The sequence below is a fragment of the Phyllopteryx taeniolatus genome, chromosome 19 (assembly GCF_024500385.1).
Source record: "Phyllopteryx taeniolatus isolate TA_2022b chromosome 19, UOR_Ptae_1.2, whole genome shotgun sequence".
Taxonomy (NCBI): Eukaryota; Metazoa; Chordata; class Actinopteri; order Syngnathiformes; family Syngnathidae; genus Phyllopteryx; species Phyllopteryx taeniolatus.
In genome coordinates this window covers 15,583,274-15,602,118 of record NC_084520.1, presented here as the reverse complement: position 1 = coordinate 15,602,118, position 18,845 = coordinate 15,583,274, and the positions used below count along the sequence as shown (strand labels likewise).

The following is an 18,845-nucleotide window of genomic DNA, read 5'->3' as shown; positions in this document are numbered from 1 at the left end:
CAGTACACTAAACACCTTTTAAAACATGTTGAGACTTTTATATTGCTGTCAAATGTGTTCAGATCAGGTTGTAATTTGTTGTGCTCGTGTCAAATCTTATTCCTTTTTCTTTCTCAGATCCAGAAAACACCTTAGGATCTCTTCGTTTTAAGTTAGGATGGAAGGGGGGGGAAAATAACGTTTGACAATGATACCCACAAAAGACTTTATTACTACTGAAGTACAAAAACATATTTCACAGTTATTACTTCATCTTTTACGTTTCCTGGTTGCTCTGTGATCAGCATCCACACACTCTTCCACCACACTGCCGCCCTTCACGTCAAGCTCCTCAAGAATCGGGAGCTGCTGTTGCTTAGCGACGGTTAGCGCCCACAAACAGCGCTCAAGCCTTTGGGGCGTCCAATCAGGCTGAGGGTCCGCTAAAGAAAAGGAGCAGCAAACGGCGCCGGAAGGAGAACATAAGACGAAGAGCTGAGGTACAGTGGATATAAAAAGTCCACTCACCCCTGCTCAAATGCAAGGTTTTTGTGGTTTAAAAGAATTTGGGAAAATGGATCTAATTATGAACACAGTATTAAAACCTTCGGGCTTCTGTTAGGAAGCAAAAAAATGTCAGGAAAAGCCTAGTAGAACACCTGAACTTTATTGCGGTTAATCAGAGGTGCTTTAAATGGTGGCAAGGTTGAATGTGATTGGTTCATTCTGAACAGCCATATCCCCAATTGTAAGTGGGTGTGCACATTTATGCAACCACATTATCTCCATTTGTTTTTTACTAGCCCTCTCGAAAATATTTCAATTGAGTTGTACAGGTTATAGGTGTTGTCCCCTTTATCTTGGTCTTTGTTTTGTTTTTTATATCACAAAAACCTTTTGAACAGGGGTGCGTAGACTTTTTATATCCCCCGTAAATCAAAGTTTCAACCTTTGTTAAGTCTGTTGGTCATGTCCACCATCTTGTCCAGGTAGAGCGTGTAGTGTTTGGCTGTATACTGGACGGGTCGGAGCCCCGGCACGCTCTCCGTGGCTTCATCCGACATGAACGCGGCCTGGTCGGGAGCTGCTGCGGCCAACACCGCTGCAAACCACGCGGACGCTGCCTTTACATATTGCAAACCAACTACGCCGCATGCTTAAAGACAATTTTCTAATCTCTCATTTGTGCCCCTGCGAAATCTTTTTTTCTTTTAAACAATAATGTGTTTATGGCATTTTGCCATGGTGATTATTATTATTATTATTATTTTTTTTTTTAAATGAGGGTACGACGCGGAGGTGCTGACCTGACGCGGTGGCCGGCCCGACTCCTTTCAGCGAGCTGAGCTCTGCGATGGCCGCCGCTACATCGGGCAAGAGGCTGAAGGCCTTTCTGGAACATTTGTCCACTGTCTCCTCGCTGTTTGAAGACACGAGCTGCTGCAGACGAGGCCTGAACTTCCCCCTCTGCGGACAAGGATGCAGCTCTAAGGCGCTGAATTCCTGTGTGTGTGTGTGTGTGTGTGTGTGTGTCGAGGAGCAACGTACAGTGAGCTTCCACTCCATCAGCTTGACCACCTCTGACAGAGTGACATGTTTATCACATCGACTTGAAATGACAGCCGGCAGCTCCTCTTGGTACCTGAGCGCACACAATATTAGGATCGGTTACCTTTAAATCACACTACACGCGCACTTCTCCACCGTAGTCGTTTTGGTATACTCTAGTCAAAGAGTACAACAGTTGGCGAAAGGCCTAAAACTGATTTCTACATATTGTTGAAGACGTTATTGGTGACACATGGAATATTAAGGTGTGGATCTGGATAACGGTGCATTTCATTTTGTTTAGAAAAAAAATAAATAAATAAAATTATGTTTGAAAAATAATAGTAAATTTACAAAAAAGTGTTCCCTAGACAGATAATTTTGTTTTGTTAAAGAAAAATATAAAATGAATACATTTAAAAATCATGCAATTACACTTAAACGATTCTGGATTTATTTTTATTTATTTATTTTTTCCACAAGGAGTTTTTTGAAAGGTGCTGATAGTGTTTGTCTTAATCTTTATATGAATATTGATTTTAGATAAAGTTACCAGAATATGATGCAAATACAGAATTTTTTCAAATAAAAAATATATATATAATGCATTTAAATTTAAAATGTGATATCCCCCCCATATTTTCTTTCAAATTAATTTTATAAAAACATGACTTTAAAGATGCCTTTTCAACCATTTGTATATGTAAATGACATATAACACATAGAGAGATACAGAAATATTTTCTTTACTAAACAAAAAAAGGAAAATGTTCAAAAAGTAAAAAAGGATTTTTTTTCCCCCAAAGGTGCTGATCCAGAATTTTCAAAAATGCCCTTTCAATTTAAAAAGATTTCAGAAAATAACAAAACTACCAAAAAAGATGTATAAAAATAAAATACAATAAAAGGATGAACGTAAACCAAAAGCTGTTAGTTACATTGCATTGCCAGTTCTCATCAATGGTCACTGATTTACTGTACTGCAGGTGTTGCTGTGCCGATGCAGTGATTATTACCACTTGTCAAGTTGGAGAAGCTTGCCAGGTTTCTTGCTCTTGCTCTTGGCCTCCACCACGTCCCAATATTTGCCTTCAACTCTCCTCCATGCTGCTGGATGCACACAGTCAAACAGTCCACTCATGGTCGCAAACAAGCTCACAGCATCGCCTGCAAATCAACATAGAATTCCTCAATGTAACACAGAGCTATTAATTACGTTTGTTTCCACAATATAATCTATAATTGGACACACACACACACAAAAAACACTAAGCTTCAAGTTGCAAATAATCGTGTGACGTTTCCGCATGAGGACCACCGAAGTCTCGCGAGAGTATCGTTTGTACTATTACTTCCGGCAATGCAAGTAGTGGTGAGCATGTTTTCTGTTAGCCTGTGCCGTTTTTTATTTTTTATTTTATTTTTTTCCTTGCTTCGACCTCAAATAAATTAATAATCCCGCAGTTCCGTTATTATCTGGAGTGCCCGCGAAACCGAGTTGGCGTCGCTCGTGGCTCGGTTTAGCCAGCTCGCATTAGCATCACAGTGCAGCCGTCTTTATGGAAATGCACAGAGTTGAGCTATTTCCAGACACAGGACCGCAACCTCCAAACATGAAGGTAAGAACTGGGAAACATTGCAAAAAAAAAAAAGTGCCCAATGATATCTATTATATCGTCCTAGGACAAGTGTGCAGTTCGGTAGGTTATTATCTAGAGTAACCACGTCAGACCTCGTTTTTGAGGGGATCGTAAATATAACAATGCACCGAATAGTCACAAAAGTAAACAATATAGACCACCAGACGTTGTCAAAACTTTGGCTACAGAGACACCTTACAGGGGAGATTTTTTTTATTATTATTATTATTTTTTTAAATAAAAGAAGCCCCTCATAATCCTAACGCCAATTGAATAACACTACAGTGTGCCAATTTTATTAACATTTTAGTTAAGCTATTCATTGACCTGTTTAATAGGAACGAATAATTCAATATTTAGGGCGGCATGGAGCCCAAGTGGTCAGCACATCCGCCTCACATTTCTGAGGTTGGTGGTTCGAATCCGGGCTCCGGCCTTCCTGTCTTTGCATGCTCTCCCCACTTGTCCATCCTCACACATTCCCAAAACATGCATTTTAGCTTCACCGAGGACTCACAAGTGTAAATGTGAGCGTGAACGGTTGTCAATATGTGCCCTCTGATGGCTGGCGATTGTTACCTTTGAAAAGAAATGAAATAGTTGAAAAACATGTTTTTATAGGCTTCTGATTTCAAAACTGGCTATTCGGCAATGTGTTGTGTGTACTGTATATAATTACAGTATGGGAGGTAATCTTTCATTTATATGGGTTCACAGTTGTGGCAGCCCTCCGAGGGAAGTCATAACTACGATGTGGCCCGTGACAAAAATGAGTTTGACACCTCTGATCTAGTCCCGAGTGCGGTCGAAAAAGTTGTGTTGTTTCAATTAATTCCTGCTGGGAAACACACAACGGAAATGATTTTCAATTTGTTTTGCGTTTGACAAGGAGCCCAGTGGAAGGCATCACAGAGTCAATAGCGCTCTTGTCAAAGACCTGTCCATTTATAGGTTGCAAGTTTGTAATATTCAGGGCATTTTTTTGTTTTTGTTTTGTGGTGCGATAGACCCTCCAGCAGGTTGCCTCTCATGGGAAAGCATGAAGTGGATTCTGAGCTGCTGCAAACGTTGAAGGGGTCAGCAGTTCTTCACCAAGTTGGTAATGCATGCTTACTTGTATTTAATTATATTAATTATTTGTTTAAATAGCGATATTACTGACATTACTGCACATAGTTTTTTACCACTAGTTCTAGTGTTTTATATATATATATATAAGTAAAATCACGGAAATCTGATTTCAATCAGTCTCCCCTTATCTTACAGAGAAAGGAAATGACAATATTCAAAACAAGTTATTGATTTTTTTTTTTTAAACAATTCTTTGCTGTTTTTGTGCCCAGGCCAAAGCAACAAAAGTTTTACTTTGTCGCCATCTGGTGGAAGCTTGCTATTGTTGTTAGGTTTAACTTTTTTTTTTTGTTTTTTTTCTTCGTCTGCATTTGAGATGTCCTGTTTAGTTGGCGGTCATTGAATGTGCATTCTGCACCAAAAAGTAAAACTAAAAGTAGGTTTGATGCAGCTACTAATAGCCTGTGTGGTGTACATTGCCATACAATTTGCCTGTATTCCCTAATGTTTATTATTGTGTGTAAGTGCCAAAAAGTGAGTTTAATGACAGTACCATTCGTGTAAAGTGCTAGTGGACATATGTTTGCCCATGCGTGAAGTCACGTGCGTGTGTGCTCGCATGTTATTTTGGCTAAAACTGTAGCTAATACTATTGATGAGCCTCATGTGAAGGTGCTTTGTGTTGAATAATGTTAACTACTGAATACAGTCGTTTATGTAACACGTTTGTGATTGTGTACACGTTAGGTGCATGGTGTTGGTGAACTAATTTAATTGGTAAGTCCAAGGTGCCAATGTATTTTGTAAAGACGTGGTTTTTGTAGGAGCATGGAGAAGATGTCCCGGGTCACCACAGCGCTGGGCAGCAGCGCCATCAGCGGTCGAACCATGTTCTGCCACTTGGACGCCCCCGCCAACGCCATCAGCGTGTGCCGCGACGCCACGCAGGTGGTGGTGGCCGGCCGCAACATCTTCAAGATCTACGCGCTGGAGGAGGAGCAGTTCGTGGAGAAGATGAATCTGCGCGTGGGCCGCAAGCCGTCGCTCAACCTCAGCTGCGCCGACGTCATGTGGCACCAGATGGAGGACAACCTGCTGGCCACCGCCGCCACCAACGGCGCCGTGGTGACGTGGAACCTGAGCAAGCCGTCTCGCAACAAGCAGGACCAGCTGTTCACCGAGCACAAACGGACGGTCAACAAAGTGTGCTTCCACCCCAGCGAGGTGTGCATGCTGCTGAGTGGCTCGCAGGACGGCTTCATGAAGTGCTTTGACCTGCGCAAGAAGGAGTCCGTAAGCACTTTCTCAGGTAATATGAATCAAAGCTGCGCGGGGATACATTCCAGATGCACCCAAATAGGCGAAAAGCTGCGCTACAGAGAGACTAATGTCATTTAGCGAACATCGATACTTTGTGCTGTTGTACTACGTTAGTTGTGCTTTGCAGTAGACGCATTAGACTTTATCACACAGGCTCTGGCCTGACTAAAGGAAGCTACTCCCCTCACATCAATGTAGTTCATTGGCAGTAAGATGGCACCAAAGCAATATTTTTTTACATTGGCTATTGGTGGGTTTTTCTGGGAATGACGGAAGATAGGTTCTCTAAAGAATTAGCACATTCCAAACCATAAACATCTCGGTCTTCACTGTGCAAAGTCGAATTCCTATCAAATTCAATTAACTTTTTCATTTTGATGCTCTTTTTGTATCGCAGGTCAGTCAGAGAGTGTGCGGGACGTCCAGTTCAGCATGAAGGATTACTTCACCTTCGCCGCTTCTTTCGAGAACGGAAACGTCCAGCTGTGGGACATCCGACGGCCCGACCGCTACGAACGAATGTTCACCGCCCACACAGGCCCGGTCTTCTGCTGTGACTGGCATCCCGACGACAGGTAAAATACGATCTTTTTATTTTTTTTTTATTTTTTATTTTTTATTTTTTTTATTTTATTTACTTCTGTCGTGGAAGTACCCCTGTGATATCGGCTGTAATTAGTTTTGACTTCCATTTCAGGGGCTGGTTGGCCACAGGGGGCAGAGATAAAATGGTGAAGGTGTGGGACATGACCACAAACCGTGCCAAAGAGATCTACTGCGTCCAAACCATCGCCTCGGTGGCGCGAGTCAAGTGGCGTCCGGAGAGGAAGTTCCACCTGGCCACCTGCTCCATGATGGTGGATCACAACATCTACGTGTGGGACGTGCGGCGGCCTTTCATCCCCTTCGCCACCTTCGAGGAGCACAAGGACGTGACCACGGGCATCGTGTGGCGCCACCAGCACGACCCTCACTTCCTCCTCTCGGGCTCCAAGGACAGCACGCTGTACCAGCACATGTTCAAGGACGCCACGCGGCCCGTGGACAAGGCCAACCCCGAGGGCCTGTGCTTCGGCCTGTTCGGCGACCTGGCCTTCGCCGCCAAGGAGAGTCTGATTAGCGGCGACGCTAACAGGAAGCCTTACCCCGGGGGCGACCGCCGCTACCCCATCTTCTTCTTCAAGAAGCCCGACCCGACGGAACAGTTTGCTCACGTGTCGAGCGCTCTCAGCGTCTTTGAGACAGACTTGGATAGCAATCGCATGGACTGGTTTGTTAAGACGGCGCAACTCTACCTCCTCGGCGGCAAGCCGTTCGCCGAGCTGTGCGATCACAACGCCGAGGTGGCCCGCGAGCTCAAAAGACCTCAGGTACAAAAACACCGGCGACCTCGGGCTGCAACGATTCCTCGAATAATTCAAGTAGAAAAATAGGTCGAGGCCAAATGTGCGTCGCAGGGATCATTTACATACATTTACAGCGACCTGATTTTTATTTACATTCACAGGTTTCCACAACATGGACCATGCTGAGAATCATGTTCTCCGACCCAGCAAACATCACGACTCCTGGTCCCAACCACCTCAGTAAACTTGGCACCTTACCTCTAATGAACAGGTGCTTATATACTTCACAACAAATCCCTGCGCTTTTCCGCATATTAACAGCAGAACTAACTTTAGAGTGTCCACTGACGTTTTCAGCTTCAGTATGAAGGAGATGGGGTCCGGCATGGGCAATGAGAGTAGACTGGAGCGCAACAAAGGCGACAGCAGACAGGACAATATCCACTTGGAGCCTGAAAATATCAGCAATAATAATGAAGGTGAGAGCATTCATGGAGGTGGAAGTAACTTGACCTTCAGGAATTGAGTCAATAGTCGCTTTTCGAAAAATGACCAAATCGCTTAGTTGGCGACGCATCAATAAACTCGATGACTTGACCAACCCTACTTAGGACACGTTCGTTCTTATTTAATAATGTGGATGTCGGGCATCCATGTGTTCATTTTGCCTTCAGAAAATGAGGAGACAGAGGGCAGCGAGGGGCAAGCCGAGTACATGTTTGGTGACGCCGAGCTGGATGACGACGATCTTTACACAGTGGAACATGACAACCAGACAGGTCAGTCAGTCGTATCACTAATCTGTGGTGCCCATTTCAAAAATATGTAAAATTGTTTCTTTTTTTTATTCGTTTTCTGATTGTATTATTTCTCATTAATTTATTTCGAATGCAAGTATTTATGCAATTTTCAAAAACTTAAATGTCTAAGTCCTATTTTTGTTTTAAACAAATCATTCATTCTCTTTTTGTAATTATTTTAATTCTACTTAACCAATTATTTAATAGCAAAACATTTAAATGGGAATGTCCATTCTTATCAATACTCAAATAATGGATTCTCATTTTTAATTGCTTTATGTATCATAAATTTCAATAAACCTAACCAATTATTTACAGTAATATTTTCTTTTCAATGTAAAATAGCTCATTTTGATCATTTGTTTTGTTTTATAATTAATTGTATTATACGTAACCATTTATTTATGCCAAATCAATTAACCAAGTATTTAATGAGCTAAATGAACGTAACAAAACATTACAGGACTCATACTAATATAATTGCCTGGTGGGCCGGATTAAAGAATTGAGCCCCCGGGCCGCACTTGTCCCACCTGTGTCCTATGTACTCAACTTGCCGTGTTGCGTCGTAGCAGAGGAGCAGGAGTGCACGCTCCCCCAGGAAGCCTTCCAGCTGCGCCACGACATCCTGGACAACCCGTCGGCCCCCGAACACCTTCAGCAGGACAAGGCCGACTCGCCGCACGTCAGCGGCAACGAGGCCGAAGTCACGTGCCTGACGCCCATCGAGTCCTTCTCGCTCATCTCCATCTCGCAGCCGCTCTTCACGCCCGACCTGCCCGCCAGCTTCTTCTGCCCCATCGTGCGCGAGATGCTCAGCTACTACGCCGAGAAGGGCGACGTGCAGATGGCCGTGTCCGTGCTCATCGTCTTGGGCGAGCGCATCCGGAAAGAGATTGACGACCTCACCCAGGTAATAGAACGCCTTCCGGCTTAGTGCTTGACTACAGTGCCTTCAAAAAGTATTTGGCCCTTCCTAAATTCAATTTTGTTGGCTATCCTCACAATTTTTTTTTATCAAATTAAGAATTGGTGATCTTTTCAAAATATATGAATAGCCTGTGTTTGAGAGAAAAGCGTTGGTTTTTTTTTTTGGATAAAAACATTGACTATCAAACAGTGTGATGACTTTTACCTAAAACATGAAAAAAACTTCAAATCTACTAATTCAGCCTAAGGGTGTTCCTCTTGGACCAACCTTTGGTCCATGTGTTTTTTTTTTTGTATTTTTATTGATGTCCTTTTCCATGTCCATTTGTTTCCAGATTGTTCTGTTCAATCATAGGTTGATACTATTATTTACACTTCAAAGCCCTCCTCTTGACAAATCCAAGAATCCTTACGTGACCGGAACAGACAAAGTGTTGATGAGCTGAAACATTTAAGTGTGATAAATATATAACAAAATCAGAAAGGGGGCAAATACCTTTTCACAGCATTGTTAAGTGCTCTAACTGCTCATTTACTAAACATTGTTTTAGCTGAAATGGCTGCACCGGTGTCCATTTTTTTCCGAGCTTTGAATGTGCTTTCCCATTTAGGAGCACTGGTACATGTCCTACATCGACCTGCTGCAGCGCTTTGAGTTGTGGAACGTGTCCAATGAGGTGATCAAGTTGAGTACGTGCAGCGCCATCACGTGCCTGAATCAGACCTCCACCACGCTGCACATCAACTGCAGCAACTGCAAACGGCCCATGAACAACAGGGGCTGGATTTGTGACAGGTAGTTTCTCTTATATGACCTCAGAATCATCACTACACACACAGAGTTCTTGACTTTTCTGAGACAAAGGTGTGTTTGTGTGTGTCCGGTAGGTGCCACCAGTGTGCCAGCGTGTGCGCGGTGTGCCACCACGTGGTGAAGGGTCTGTTTGTGTGGTGCCAGGGCTGCAGTCACGGTGGCCACCTGGAGCACATCATCAACTGGCTCAAGAGCAGCCCGCACTGTCCCGCAGGCTGCGGACATCTGTGCGAGTACACCTGAACTCACCATGGACAGGGCCAGTAATCAATCAATCTCACGCACGCACATACAGAGACCCACATAAACACACACAAACATAACCAGACAGACCCACACACACAGAACCAAACAAACAAACACTAACAGAAACACACACTACCGGATGTGTACACACACACAGACCAATCAGACCTCATCCTTCCTTTTGTTGAGGCTTTCCTCAATGAACGAAGAACGTGTTGCTCGGTGCTTTTCATATTAAGACTGAAGTGGAATCATGTTTGTACTTGAACGTGTGGATTTGTATATAAACAGATGTGATGTAAGAATATTTTTTCCCACAAGTGTACATTTGACATCCCGCTGTGTTGGAAGAGCAGCGTCAGCAGATGTTGCATGATTTCTACTCAACTTAGCAATACACAAATGGAAAGCTGACATTTTTCATTTGGATTCAGTGATTTTTGGACTGGATTAAAAATAATATATTTTTGCCAGTTCGAAATAAGGCTGTAATATATAAAAAAAAAAAAATGCTGTAAAAATGAAGCGCTGTGAATATTTTCCGAATGCACAATTTTTATTTTAGCCACCTGCGCTGGGAAAAGGGTCCGGTCCATATGGTGGGATTTTTTTTAGAATGCATTACTTATATACACCAGCGTTCAAAAGTTTAAAATATCGGTTAAAAGAAGAGTCAATAATTTGAAACACATTTATTTTCTTAACACACCTTTCACAATGATATGACAATTTGATTTTTGTTAAGAATACATTCAGCAGGACATTGCCAAACCTACAAAAAAATTTTTTTAAATAGATCAACAAGCTCATTCGTAGATGAGATAAAACATAAATCTTAAACGTGTATGTAAAATATGTAAAATAATACAATTCATGCTCATTTAAATAATTAAATAATATAATGTAGTTTTTGCTTATTTTACTGTTTTTTTTTTATTTCATTGATAATTGTTTAACAAAAAAAAACTAGATTCTTTTGAATTGACCAATTTAAGTAAAAATGAAACCCACGAATGCACTAACTCTTGATAACGTAAACGCTCGGTGGGCCAAATTAAAGAACAGAACGGGGCTGCGTGCGGCCCGCCGGCTGTCATCCTTTGCCCACCGCTAACCTAGAAACTATTTCACAGCATTTCCGCAGTCGAGAACCATGCTGACCAACGCAAGCGCATGAGGGTCACGTGCCCCCCCCCGCCCCCTCGCCTGCTTGTCACGGGGCCCTCGGGCATCGGCCGCATCTGGCGAGCTCCGGTCCGTCCGGGTGGGCTGCGTCTGGCCTGGTCTCCCCCTGGCATTGTTTAGGGTGGTCATTTCACCCTCCGTCATTACTGCAGAAGCCACTGTAACAAAGACCCGATGCTTGCTTTGAAATTTATAAATACCATAAAATGTATTGAGGGAAAAAAATTCATCTTATTTAACAAAACATAATGGAGAAAAAGTGAAGTACTGTGAGAAGTGTGTGTCACGTTTCCATGTGTGGATGTGTGCCTTTAAGGGGGCGTGGCCTAGTGAATTGACGCGCGCTGGTGTCTGTGCCATGCTCCTTGCAAGTGTTTTCATTTTGTATTTGTTATTGTTTGCTCGTCCCATTTAATCAACAGCTGAAAGTCCTTTCGATAAGTGAGGCTGTCCTTATCTGAAGATTGTGTTTTTTCCTCACCTGGAAAGATTACGGCCTTTCCCAACTGTCTGCCACTTTTTCAGGAGCGCTCAGTCGCCTCAGACTCTGAAGCACGGTTTGCAAGGTGTTCGCTGTTTGGATGAAACAATTGGCATGAGGGGACTCGACTGTGTGCGCAGAATCTTTTGCGGGGGACTTCAGTTGACGGTCTTACCCAGTTCTTCTTCGTACGAGTTGAGTTTCTTCCCAAGCTCGGATGCTGGACGGATGGTAAATGAATATGTAAAAAAAAATATTTTGCTAATATTTGAATTTTTATTATGTCATGATATAAATACAAACATTTACACTGATATTACAGGACTCTTGATCGTGTAAATGCTTATCGCTTGCTCTAAATCGTATCATCCAGCATAGCAACCACTCACCTGCGTCACTTTTCGTTTGACCGCCGTTCAACAAGGCGAGCAGTTCCGAGCAACACGACCGGACCTTCGCCGACGTGGCGCTCATGTCCTGGGTCAGCCGGTGGTTCTCCACCAGCTCGCCGTGGACCCTCCTCCAGGCCATCTTGTCCTCCATCAGGCATCCCTCCATCACCGTACGCAGCTCCTTCTCCTGCGACACCTGACTCTGCAGGCCCTCCACCTCCTCGCAGCGCTTACGTGGACCACAACCAAGGACAAGGTGAGTGCAGAAGTTAGTCATTCCCAAGCACTGTTCTGTAGGATCTAGCAGGGAAACATTGTATATACTTTCTGCGACATTTCTGTTTGTTGGTGTCGCGTGGGATTTTTCCAAAGTAAAATATGTGCCTGGGCTCAATAAAGGTTGAAAACAGTGTCATATACGATAATGTTAGAACGCTAGTGGTTACTTTGTGCAGCTGAATGGCCATCTCCTGCATCTCGGCCTCCAGCTGGTCAGCGTAAGACTGCTCCAGAGCGTCGCTGGGAGGTCGAGCGCTGCTGTGCCACCTTGCGATCGCTGAGGTCATCTTGCGCTTCGGACCAAACAACCTGCAAAGTCCGCGGGGTATTTTTGCTTCAACAAACTTTTCATTTTTAACTGTTGTTTTACTACCTTTACATTAAAGTAAGGGTGGTGATAAGGCCTAAAAAGAACATTTCAAATTTAGATATTTTCCCATCTATGCTTATAGAGAAAGCAAATGACAATTACATCATTCAGAACAAGTTGTGAATTATTTTGCAATCTTTGGGGTCCCCCCTTCTGAGATTTGCTTTTTCTCCAAACACCAAAAAGCTTTGAAACAAAACACGTGGCCGAGTGAGTGTCGTCAGGAACATAGCGGAATAGTCGTCGTGTGAGATAGCGAAAGTGAGTTTTGGTTTGTGTGACAGTTTATACCGTGATGGAAACCACTAAAAATGCATTGGCAAATGTATTTCCACTTCACTGTCAGAGTGGTGGCATATCGGTAGCTCGCTTGCAATTCAAATTTTGGCTCGCGACACAAAGTTTAGAAATAAATACATTAATGAATTCATTACAAACATGGAAAACTCGAACGTTGGGGTTAACAATCAGCAGGCCCTTACGTGATCCCAATTTCCTTCAGGTCATTCTCAGTCAGGGTAAGAAAAATGCGTAGATCAATGTCTTGCTCGTCAAGTAAAGGCAGATACTTTGAGAAGCCAAGTTGTTCCAAGAACTCTGCCAGATCCTATAGGAATAATATATATATATATATTTTTTTTTTTAATGACATTTTCGACCTTGTGTGACAACTCGCTAGAAAATAATACCCAGACATGCCTTTGGACCACTGTAGGACGACGGAACATGCGAGCACATCCCCGGAGCTCCAGTGTGCACCGTGACGTCGTTTCCAGCGTGGCGACTTTTGCCTTTGGAGTGATGAGCCTTAGTTACTCGACGGGAGCTGCTCTTTTTGGACTGGTCGGAGTCCTGGCGGGACGGGTGTCAGTGAGCGTTGAGGACGTGACATGGGTCGCGGCTCGGTCCGTGCGCTCACCTCGTTGCTCTCCACGGAGCCTTCCCAGCCGATCACGTGAGGTAGACCTTCGCTGCCGCTACTGCTGCTCCTCATGGTGGGCATGTCGTTGTCGAAGAACGGGCTGTCGTCTGCACACATTTGGTGTTCTTTTGGTACTCGGCGACTGGACCGCAATATTAGGCACCTGCTCTGACCCGACAGCAGATGACACGGCCGCCTCTCACCTCTGCTGCTGTTACTCTGCCCGTCCAGCTCATTGATGGGCGAGGTCACGTCGCGATAGCGGATGCCGTCGCTCTGCTCGCCGATATTGCTCAACGTGTCGTGGCCGGCCGACGCGGCGCGAGGCTCTGAGATCGGAAAACAAAATGGCAGCGTGCACACAAAGTGTCGTCGCCTCACGCGCAGCGTTTACCGTTCTGTCCTCCGGCCCGGCCGGTGCCTCCGACTCGGAACTTGGCGATGGCCTGGGGCCCGTCGTGGATGCTGACGCCTTTCGCACGGCTGCGGCTCGCTCGCGGCCTCGGCGGGGCGCTGTCGGAGTCCTCGGAGGAGCTGAGGTCTTCAAAGTGTCCTGACGGGTGCCGGTGGAAAAACATAAGAATACAGTGGCACCTTGACTTAACGTGTTTAACTAGTTCTGTGACCACGCTCGTAATGCTCATCACTTGTATCTGGAGGGTGCCGATAACACACTACATTTATTCCTCCTTTAAAGATGCCTAAAGATTTTTTTAACTTTTTTTTTTTTTTTTTTAATTAAGAAACCTAGCACTGCCCAGTATCTTCAGTGGAAGTTGAAGTTGCCGAGTACCGGCTTTGTTCCTCGGAGCGTGCGAGTCAATGAGGCTGGCGATCTTGGTGTAGCCGTACAACATGGCGAGGGCTCGGGCCGTCTCTCCTTTGGCGTTGCGCTCGTCCGCTTTCACCTTCTGTGAGCAACAAACGTAAGAGTCACGTGCCGATCACACGGATGTGAGCCGTGCTTTCGACCAGGTGGTTCTCAGACTGGGGTCCCCGTGCCCCAGCCGCAGCTTGTGGGTCCGCAACATTTTAAAAAGGTGGATACCTACATATATGGATTGGTGGGCCAAAAAACAAACATTGTCAACAGATTTCAGTACTTCTTCATTTTACTATGATCATTTTTTTGTACAATCAGTTGTCATGTTGACCCTCAGTTTCTTAATACTTAGAAGGGTACATTTTCTTCCTTGTTATTAACTTCTCTAAAAGTGGGTCATGACTTAAAAACAGCAGGAAAACGGGGGTTCAACAGTTGAGAACCACTGATTTAGACTAATCCTCACGTGATCGAGCAGGTACTGAACGATGATTTCGTGTCCAGAAGCGGCGGCCTCCATCAGGGGAGTAAATCCAGACCCAGGCTCCCTGTGGGTGAGTCAATAATTCACGGCTCTTCAAATGCCCATTAATGTGAACTACAACCTGTACAACTCCATTTTTAAAAGGGGAAGTAAAAATCAAACCACACCCTCGTATAACTGGGGATGTGGCGGTTCAGAATGAATGATGAACCGCAATATAGCGGGGGACACGGCATGCTAATTATAAAATAAACAAATTCTTACCTCACGTTGGCATCGGCGTCGTTATCGAGCAGGAACTTCACCATCTGCTGGTGACCCGCGCTTGTACAATGGAAAAGAGCCGTACAGCCCCGGGAGTCCTTCACCTCCAACTCCGCACCTTGCTTTTGGAACCGAAAGGAAAACATTTGGAGCCAGGTGCGATCAAGAGGGCGAAAAAAAACATGGATGACATTTAGCAATACGGTGTTTTTTTTGTTTTTTTTTTACATGGAGCAGAAAGTAGGCGATGCTTTCATTCCCACAGCTGGCCGCCAGCATCAAGGGGGTCTGCCCTTTCGCTGTGGTGGCGTTGACGTTCACGCCCGCCTCCAGCAAGAGATTGGCGATGTTGTCGTGGCCGATGTACGATGCGTACATCAGGGCCGTCCATCCTCCGACGTTCTTCCCGTTTAGGTCCACCTCGCGCCTGGAGAAACACGACGGACTGTTATATCCACACTTCATACGCTTGGTAGTTCATCTTGATTATCTTATTTGACGAGGGAACAAAAGTGCACACGGTAGTTATGTTTAACTGGCTTTAGGATTATGAAGGGGGGTCCCTGTGAAATGTTGTCCCCTGTAACATCCAAAACAGTTTGAGAGAGCCTGGACAACAATATCCAAGCAATCCAGGTGAGTGTCAGCACCTTTGAATGCACTCCGCCACCACGTCGTACTGTCCGATGGAGCAGGCGGTGTGCAGGTCCAGAGGGACGTCCAGCTCCTCGGCGCTCACCAGGGACTCTCCCAGCCACAGCGAGAGACTCGCCCCCAGCTGCTCGGACTCACTCGCCTCGTCGCTTAGCTCCGACATTCTCGTCTTCCTTTGCCGACTTCAGTGTTCACAAAGTTTCAACTCTGTCGTTCAATAGTTTCCTCCGAGCGTGTCTGAGGTTGACACAAGTCGCCCTGAGACCAAGCTAGCTACCCAAGCTAGCTTGAACTTGGCTTGAAATTGACAACTTTTCCCACGGGTGTTCACCTACCCAGTAACGAATTCACTCTTCACTGGTCCAACTTTATACTAATGTATGGCATAACGCCGGCGTGATGACAAAGACATTATTTGATTGTGTTTCTCGCGGCTCCAACTTTTCTCCTCATCGTTCAAGTTGTGTTCCTGAGCTAACGCCGCTCTGCCTTTTCCGGTTGTTCTTCTGGTTTCATGCGATTTCCGGTTGTTCTTCTGGTTTCATGCAAGTCAAGAAGTCAAACTACTTAGCTCACTGACATTTTTCAGGTATCTTGGGAAATATTTAAAAGAGGCTGCTGTTTCTATGTGTTTACTCTGCATTAAGTCTATTTGAATTCATTAGCTAGTGTGAGCTTAAGTATCGAAATTTCTTTTGATATGTAAATCTTTATTTGAGGGTTTATTATTCTGACCTCTATTACTTTTGCTCCCTAAATTCGAAAAAAAGTAAATTTCGGTTTTTTTTCCCCTTCTAAATTCAAAAATAGTTATCTGTAATTTGCACTCCTTACTTTGTCAAAATTGGGTAGTTACATTTTTCAAACGCCACGAATGATGACACAACATATAAAATGTCGTAAATAGAGAGCTTTGATTGACTGAGATCTTGGGGAGTTATAAGTTGAAAAAAACCCGTAAGCATTAATGACAATGACCCAACATATTCGGAGAAGAAAGATATTCCTCATTTATGCCCTTAAGAGAATTGTTTGATTAGATCAAAGAATGATTCGTGATGAATGCGGATTGTTATTTGTTGACCTAAAAACCATCAACTTCTGGCGTTTAAAAATTCTCCATCTTATCCGTAAAAACACAACACAGTGTATTATTTTCAGTTGTTATCATTGGCTAATTTAGCATTTTTGTAAGAGTGACTCGTTGTGGCAACACACAAACTGAAAGTCCCCACGACAGCAGTTCGACACGTTAAGTGTAATGTTTGGAAAAATATTTCATTGATAAAAAATGTACTCATCTCTAATATATCACAATTCTCTTCAGAAAATCATTAAAAAGTATGTTTATTATGTTCTGGTTAGGGCAGCATGGTGGTTAGCATGTCTGCCTCACAGTCGAAAGGTCTTGGGTTAGAATCCATGTGGCGTTTGCGTGTTTTTCCCATGTTTTCTTCAGCTTGTCTACCCACATTTCAAAGGACAAGCTACAAAAAAATGGATTTTCTGGTTACCTTATTTAGCTTCATGACAGGGTCAAAATATTGTATTTGTTACAACATTTTGTCAAGAGTTCAAAATGATAAAAAGTTGAAACGAAACTCCTGTTTTGACGCAGCGAACACAAAGGTAGACGTTTCTGGAAGAGTCTTCAGGTTTGTATCTTGAACTTCAGTCGGCGTCCGGTTCCCCTCTGAGGCCTGGCTCTGTTTGGCTTCAGCTCTCCGATGGAAAACCGATTTTTTGGGTGACTCTGACTTTACTTTGACCTGAGCGGATTTAAGTTCTGGTGAGAAAGAAAGAGGGAGGGACATAATCACAACAGTGTCTTGTAATGTCACACAAAGATCTTATGATGTGTTGCCCACCACTCTGGATGAGTTTGAACTGCTTGCTCTTCTCTTCCTCCATTTTTTTCCTGTAATCTCCCGCCATGGCCCTCATCGCTTGCCTCTTCTTGACCATGGGAGCTTTGGAGCTGCGTAGTGTTTTGAGCGCATGAGACGCGTCTTCCCCTGCAGGGGAAATAAACACCAAATGTTCACACCTGGTGCCACTGATGGTGTAGCTATGAATGTGAGTGTGAATGGTTGTCTGTTTCTAGATATATACATACTTTATGAAGTAAATATTTTAAAAAAATGTACAATGATGCAGCTCAAGTTTATACGTATTTTTAGCTCACCTTTAAAATGAAATGCAGAAACATAACCAATACTAACTCTGCTTTGGAGTGGCCTTTTGTGACTTCATTCCCAGTTCCAGTTGCTCAATACACCAGTCCAGTTGCCTTTTAAACTGTTCTTCTGCACTCTGAAGAAGAAAAAAAACACAAGTCGCATGAAGTTAACCCATTTAAGTGATTGGTACTTACTATGTGAAAACTTTCAAAAAGCAACACGAACCAGCTCTGTGTTCTCGGCTGCTTGTTGACTCAGTTCAGTTGCACTTTTCTCTGGAGGTACCTCAGGGCTACTGGTTGCTTTTTTCTTTGCAGATTTCTTCTTTTGCTTTGTTTTTGACTGTGCATGCTGTTTATGTGGCGAACTAACCTCCGGCGCGGTGGAATAACTGTCATCTTGGAGGCGGTGAGCACTTCTTGAAGTCTCTGCTGCCATGTTGTCTCCACATGTGTCAGTGGGTGAGGTTTTGTCCCGTATTTGTAAAGAATGCACCGATGTTCCAGTATTTACTCATGGAGATGACCCTTGCTAATCTTTGAGGAAAAAAATTTAATTTGAAGATGTTGTCACTCAAGAAGGGCTTGGCAACTCTGACTTCAGTATCGGTTTAATGTAAACACACACATGCATTTATCAACGATCCCTTGTTTAAAACACAACAATAAGTACATATTCCATGACTGAAATAGAACACAAAAAAAACATATCTCGTTATGTCACTGCCAGTACATGCCGGTAGTGTATGTGTAATTTACCATTTGCTTATTCATATTGACCTATCAGAAACATCTTTTTGGGCAGATACACAAACAATTTAAAAAGATAATTTACATAAACAGGTTTCCTTTAAAGCAATAATTTGTTGTTTTTGTTTCACGACGTATAACACTTACCTCGGATGTTACGCCATGCAACGTCCGTGAGGGAACATTTCACCAACGTAAAGTTGTTCCGCTTGGGTCAAGTTTACGTAATAAAAATGTCGGAGTCAACAGTTTAGAGATTTTTTTAACATTTACCAAACTCGCTTATAAATGTGTATTTTTTAATTAATTTTTTTGTGTATTCGAATAGCATGGATTTAATTTTATGTGTCAGAAACTACCTGTTAAAA

At 43.7% G+C, this 18,845-nt stretch overlaps 4 protein-coding genes across 7 annotated transcripts; 1 reads left to right on the top strand and 3 right to left on the bottom strand.

Annotated features, from left to right (window-relative positions):
• Nucleotides 1–191: 191 nt before the first annotated feature.
• On the bottom strand, nt 192–2,867 carry zgc:112496 (uncharacterized protein LOC541336 homolog). Of its 2 annotated transcripts, none has more exons than XM_061755732.1 (6): nt 2,782–2,867; nt 2,544–2,694; nt 1,528–1,621; nt 1,287–1,446; nt 929–1,081; nt 192–422 (listed from the first exon to the last, which is right to left on the bottom strand). In XM_061755732.1, exons 1-6 carry the CDS (start codon nt 2,834–2,836, stop codon nt 250–252), a joined length of 786 nt encoding a protein of 261 aa, XP_061611716.1. In that variant the 5' UTR covers nt 2,837–2,867; the 3' UTR covers nt 192–249. The 2 variants fall into 2 exon arrangements, with proteins under 2 accessions (XP_061611716.1, XP_061611717.1); XM_061755733.1 differs by having other exon boundaries at nt 2,786–2,832.
• On the top strand, nt 2,860–9,999 carry wdr24 (WD repeat domain 24). Of its 3 annotated transcripts, none has more exons than XM_061755729.1 (11): nt 2,860–3,146; nt 4,175–4,262; nt 5,063–5,547; nt 5,956–6,133; nt 6,256–6,928; nt 7,066–7,175; nt 7,262–7,383; nt 7,579–7,683; nt 8,277–8,617; nt 9,246–9,430; nt 9,523–9,999. In XM_061755729.1, the coding sequence occupies exons 3-11, from the start codon at nt 5,067–5,069 to the stop codon at nt 9,689–9,691; spliced, it is 2,364 nt and encodes a 787-aa protein (XP_061611713.1). In that variant the 5' UTR covers nt 2,860–3,146; nt 4,175–4,262; nt 5,063–5,066; the 3' UTR covers nt 9,692–9,999. The 3 variants fall into 3 exon arrangements, with proteins under 3 accessions (XP_061611713.1, XP_061611714.1, XP_061611712.1); XM_061755730.1 differs by having other exon boundaries at nt 4,175–4,266; nt 8,280–8,617; XM_061755728.1 differs by having other exon boundaries at nt 4,175–4,266.
• A 372-nt stretch (nt 10,000–10,371) lies between these two features.
• Nucleotides 10,372–16,062, bottom strand: anks3 (ankyrin repeat and sterile alpha motif domain containing 3). Its single transcript, XM_061755731.1, has 15 exons — nt 15,545–16,062; nt 15,123–15,321; nt 14,895–15,016; nt 14,613–14,694; nt 14,117–14,234; nt 13,718–13,876; nt 13,527–13,652; nt 13,321–13,430; nt 13,101–13,253; nt 12,884–13,008; nt 12,199–12,340; nt 11,750–11,981; nt 11,536–11,580; nt 11,361–11,452; nt 10,372–11,037 (listed from the first exon to the last, which is right to left on the bottom strand). The coding sequence occupies exons 1-14, from the start codon at nt 15,709–15,711 to the stop codon at nt 11,370–11,372; spliced, it is 1,863 nt and encodes a 620-aa protein (XP_061611715.1). The 5' UTR covers nt 15,712–16,062; the 3' UTR covers nt 10,372–11,037; nt 11,361–11,369.
• An 816-nt stretch (nt 16,063–16,878) lies between these two features.
• c19h8orf33 (chromosome 19 C8orf33 homolog) lies at nt 16,879–18,729 on the bottom strand. Its single transcript, XM_061755734.1, has 5 exons — nt 18,625–18,729; nt 17,954–18,264; nt 17,771–17,861; nt 17,417–17,563; nt 16,879–17,334 (listed from the first exon to the last, which is right to left on the bottom strand). The coding sequence occupies exons 2-5, from the start codon at nt 18,164–18,166 to the stop codon at nt 17,123–17,125; spliced, it is 663 nt and encodes a 220-aa protein (XP_061611718.1). The 5' UTR covers nt 18,167–18,264; nt 18,625–18,729; the 3' UTR covers nt 16,879–17,122.
• Between the last annotated feature and the right edge of the window lie 116 nt (nt 18,730–18,845).

What these genes read in the sequence shown, in the direction of transcription:
- c19h8orf33 (XM_061755734.1), bottom strand. Translation starts at nt 18,166, where the DNA reads ATGGCAGCAGAGACTTCAAGAAGTGCTCACCGCCTCCAAGATGACAGT. An exon ending in CAGCCGAGAACACAGAGCTG is followed by an intron (nt 17,862 to 17,953) that starts GTTCGTGTTGCT and finishes TTTCTTCTTCAG; the next exon opens with AGTGCAGAAGAACAGTTTAA. An exon ending in GTTCAAACTCATCCAGAGTG is followed by an intron (nt 17,335 to 17,416) that starts GTGGGCAACACA and finishes CTTTCTCACCAG; the next exon opens with AACTTAAATCCGCTCAGGTC.
- anks3 (XM_061755731.1), bottom strand. Translation starts at nt 15,711, where the DNA reads ATGTCGGAGCTAAGCGACGAGGCGAGTGAGTCCGAGCAGCTGGGGGCG. An exon ending in GACGCCGATGCCAACGTGAG is followed by an intron (nt 14,695 to 14,894) that starts GTAAGAATTTGT and finishes ACTCACCCACAG; the next exon opens with GGAGCCTGGGTCTGGATTTA. An exon ending in TTCAGTACCTGCTCGATCAC is followed by an intron (nt 14,235 to 14,612) that starts GTGAGGATTAGT and finishes TGTTGCTCACAG; the next exon opens with AAGGTGAAAGCGGACGAGCG.
- wdr24 (XM_061755729.1), top strand. Translation starts at nt 5,067, where the DNA reads ATGGAGAAGATGTCCCGGGTCACCACAGCGCTGGGCAGCAGCGCCATC. An exon ending in GACTGGCATCCCGACGACAG is followed by an intron (nt 6,134 to 6,255) that starts GTAAAATACGAT and finishes CTTCCATTTCAG; the next exon opens with GGGCTGGTTGGCCACAGGGG. An exon ending in GCGAGCTCAAAAGACCTCAG is followed by an intron (nt 6,929 to 7,065) that starts GTACAAAAACAC and finishes TTACATTCACAG; the next exon opens with GTTTCCACAACATGGACCAT.
- zgc:112496 (XM_061755732.1), bottom strand. Translation starts at nt 2,836, where the DNA reads ATGCGGAAACGTCACACGATTATTTGCAACTTGAAGCTTAGTGTTTTT. An exon ending in CTTCTCCAACTTGACAAGTG is followed by an intron (nt 1,622 to 2,543) that starts GTAATAATCACT and finishes GTGTGCGCTCAG; the next exon opens with GTACCAAGAGGAGCTGCCGG. An exon ending in CGGGCCGGCCACCGCGTCAG is followed by an intron (nt 1,082 to 1,286) that starts GTCAGCACCTCC and finishes CGTGGTTTGCAG; the next exon opens with CGGTGTTGGCCGCAGCAGCT.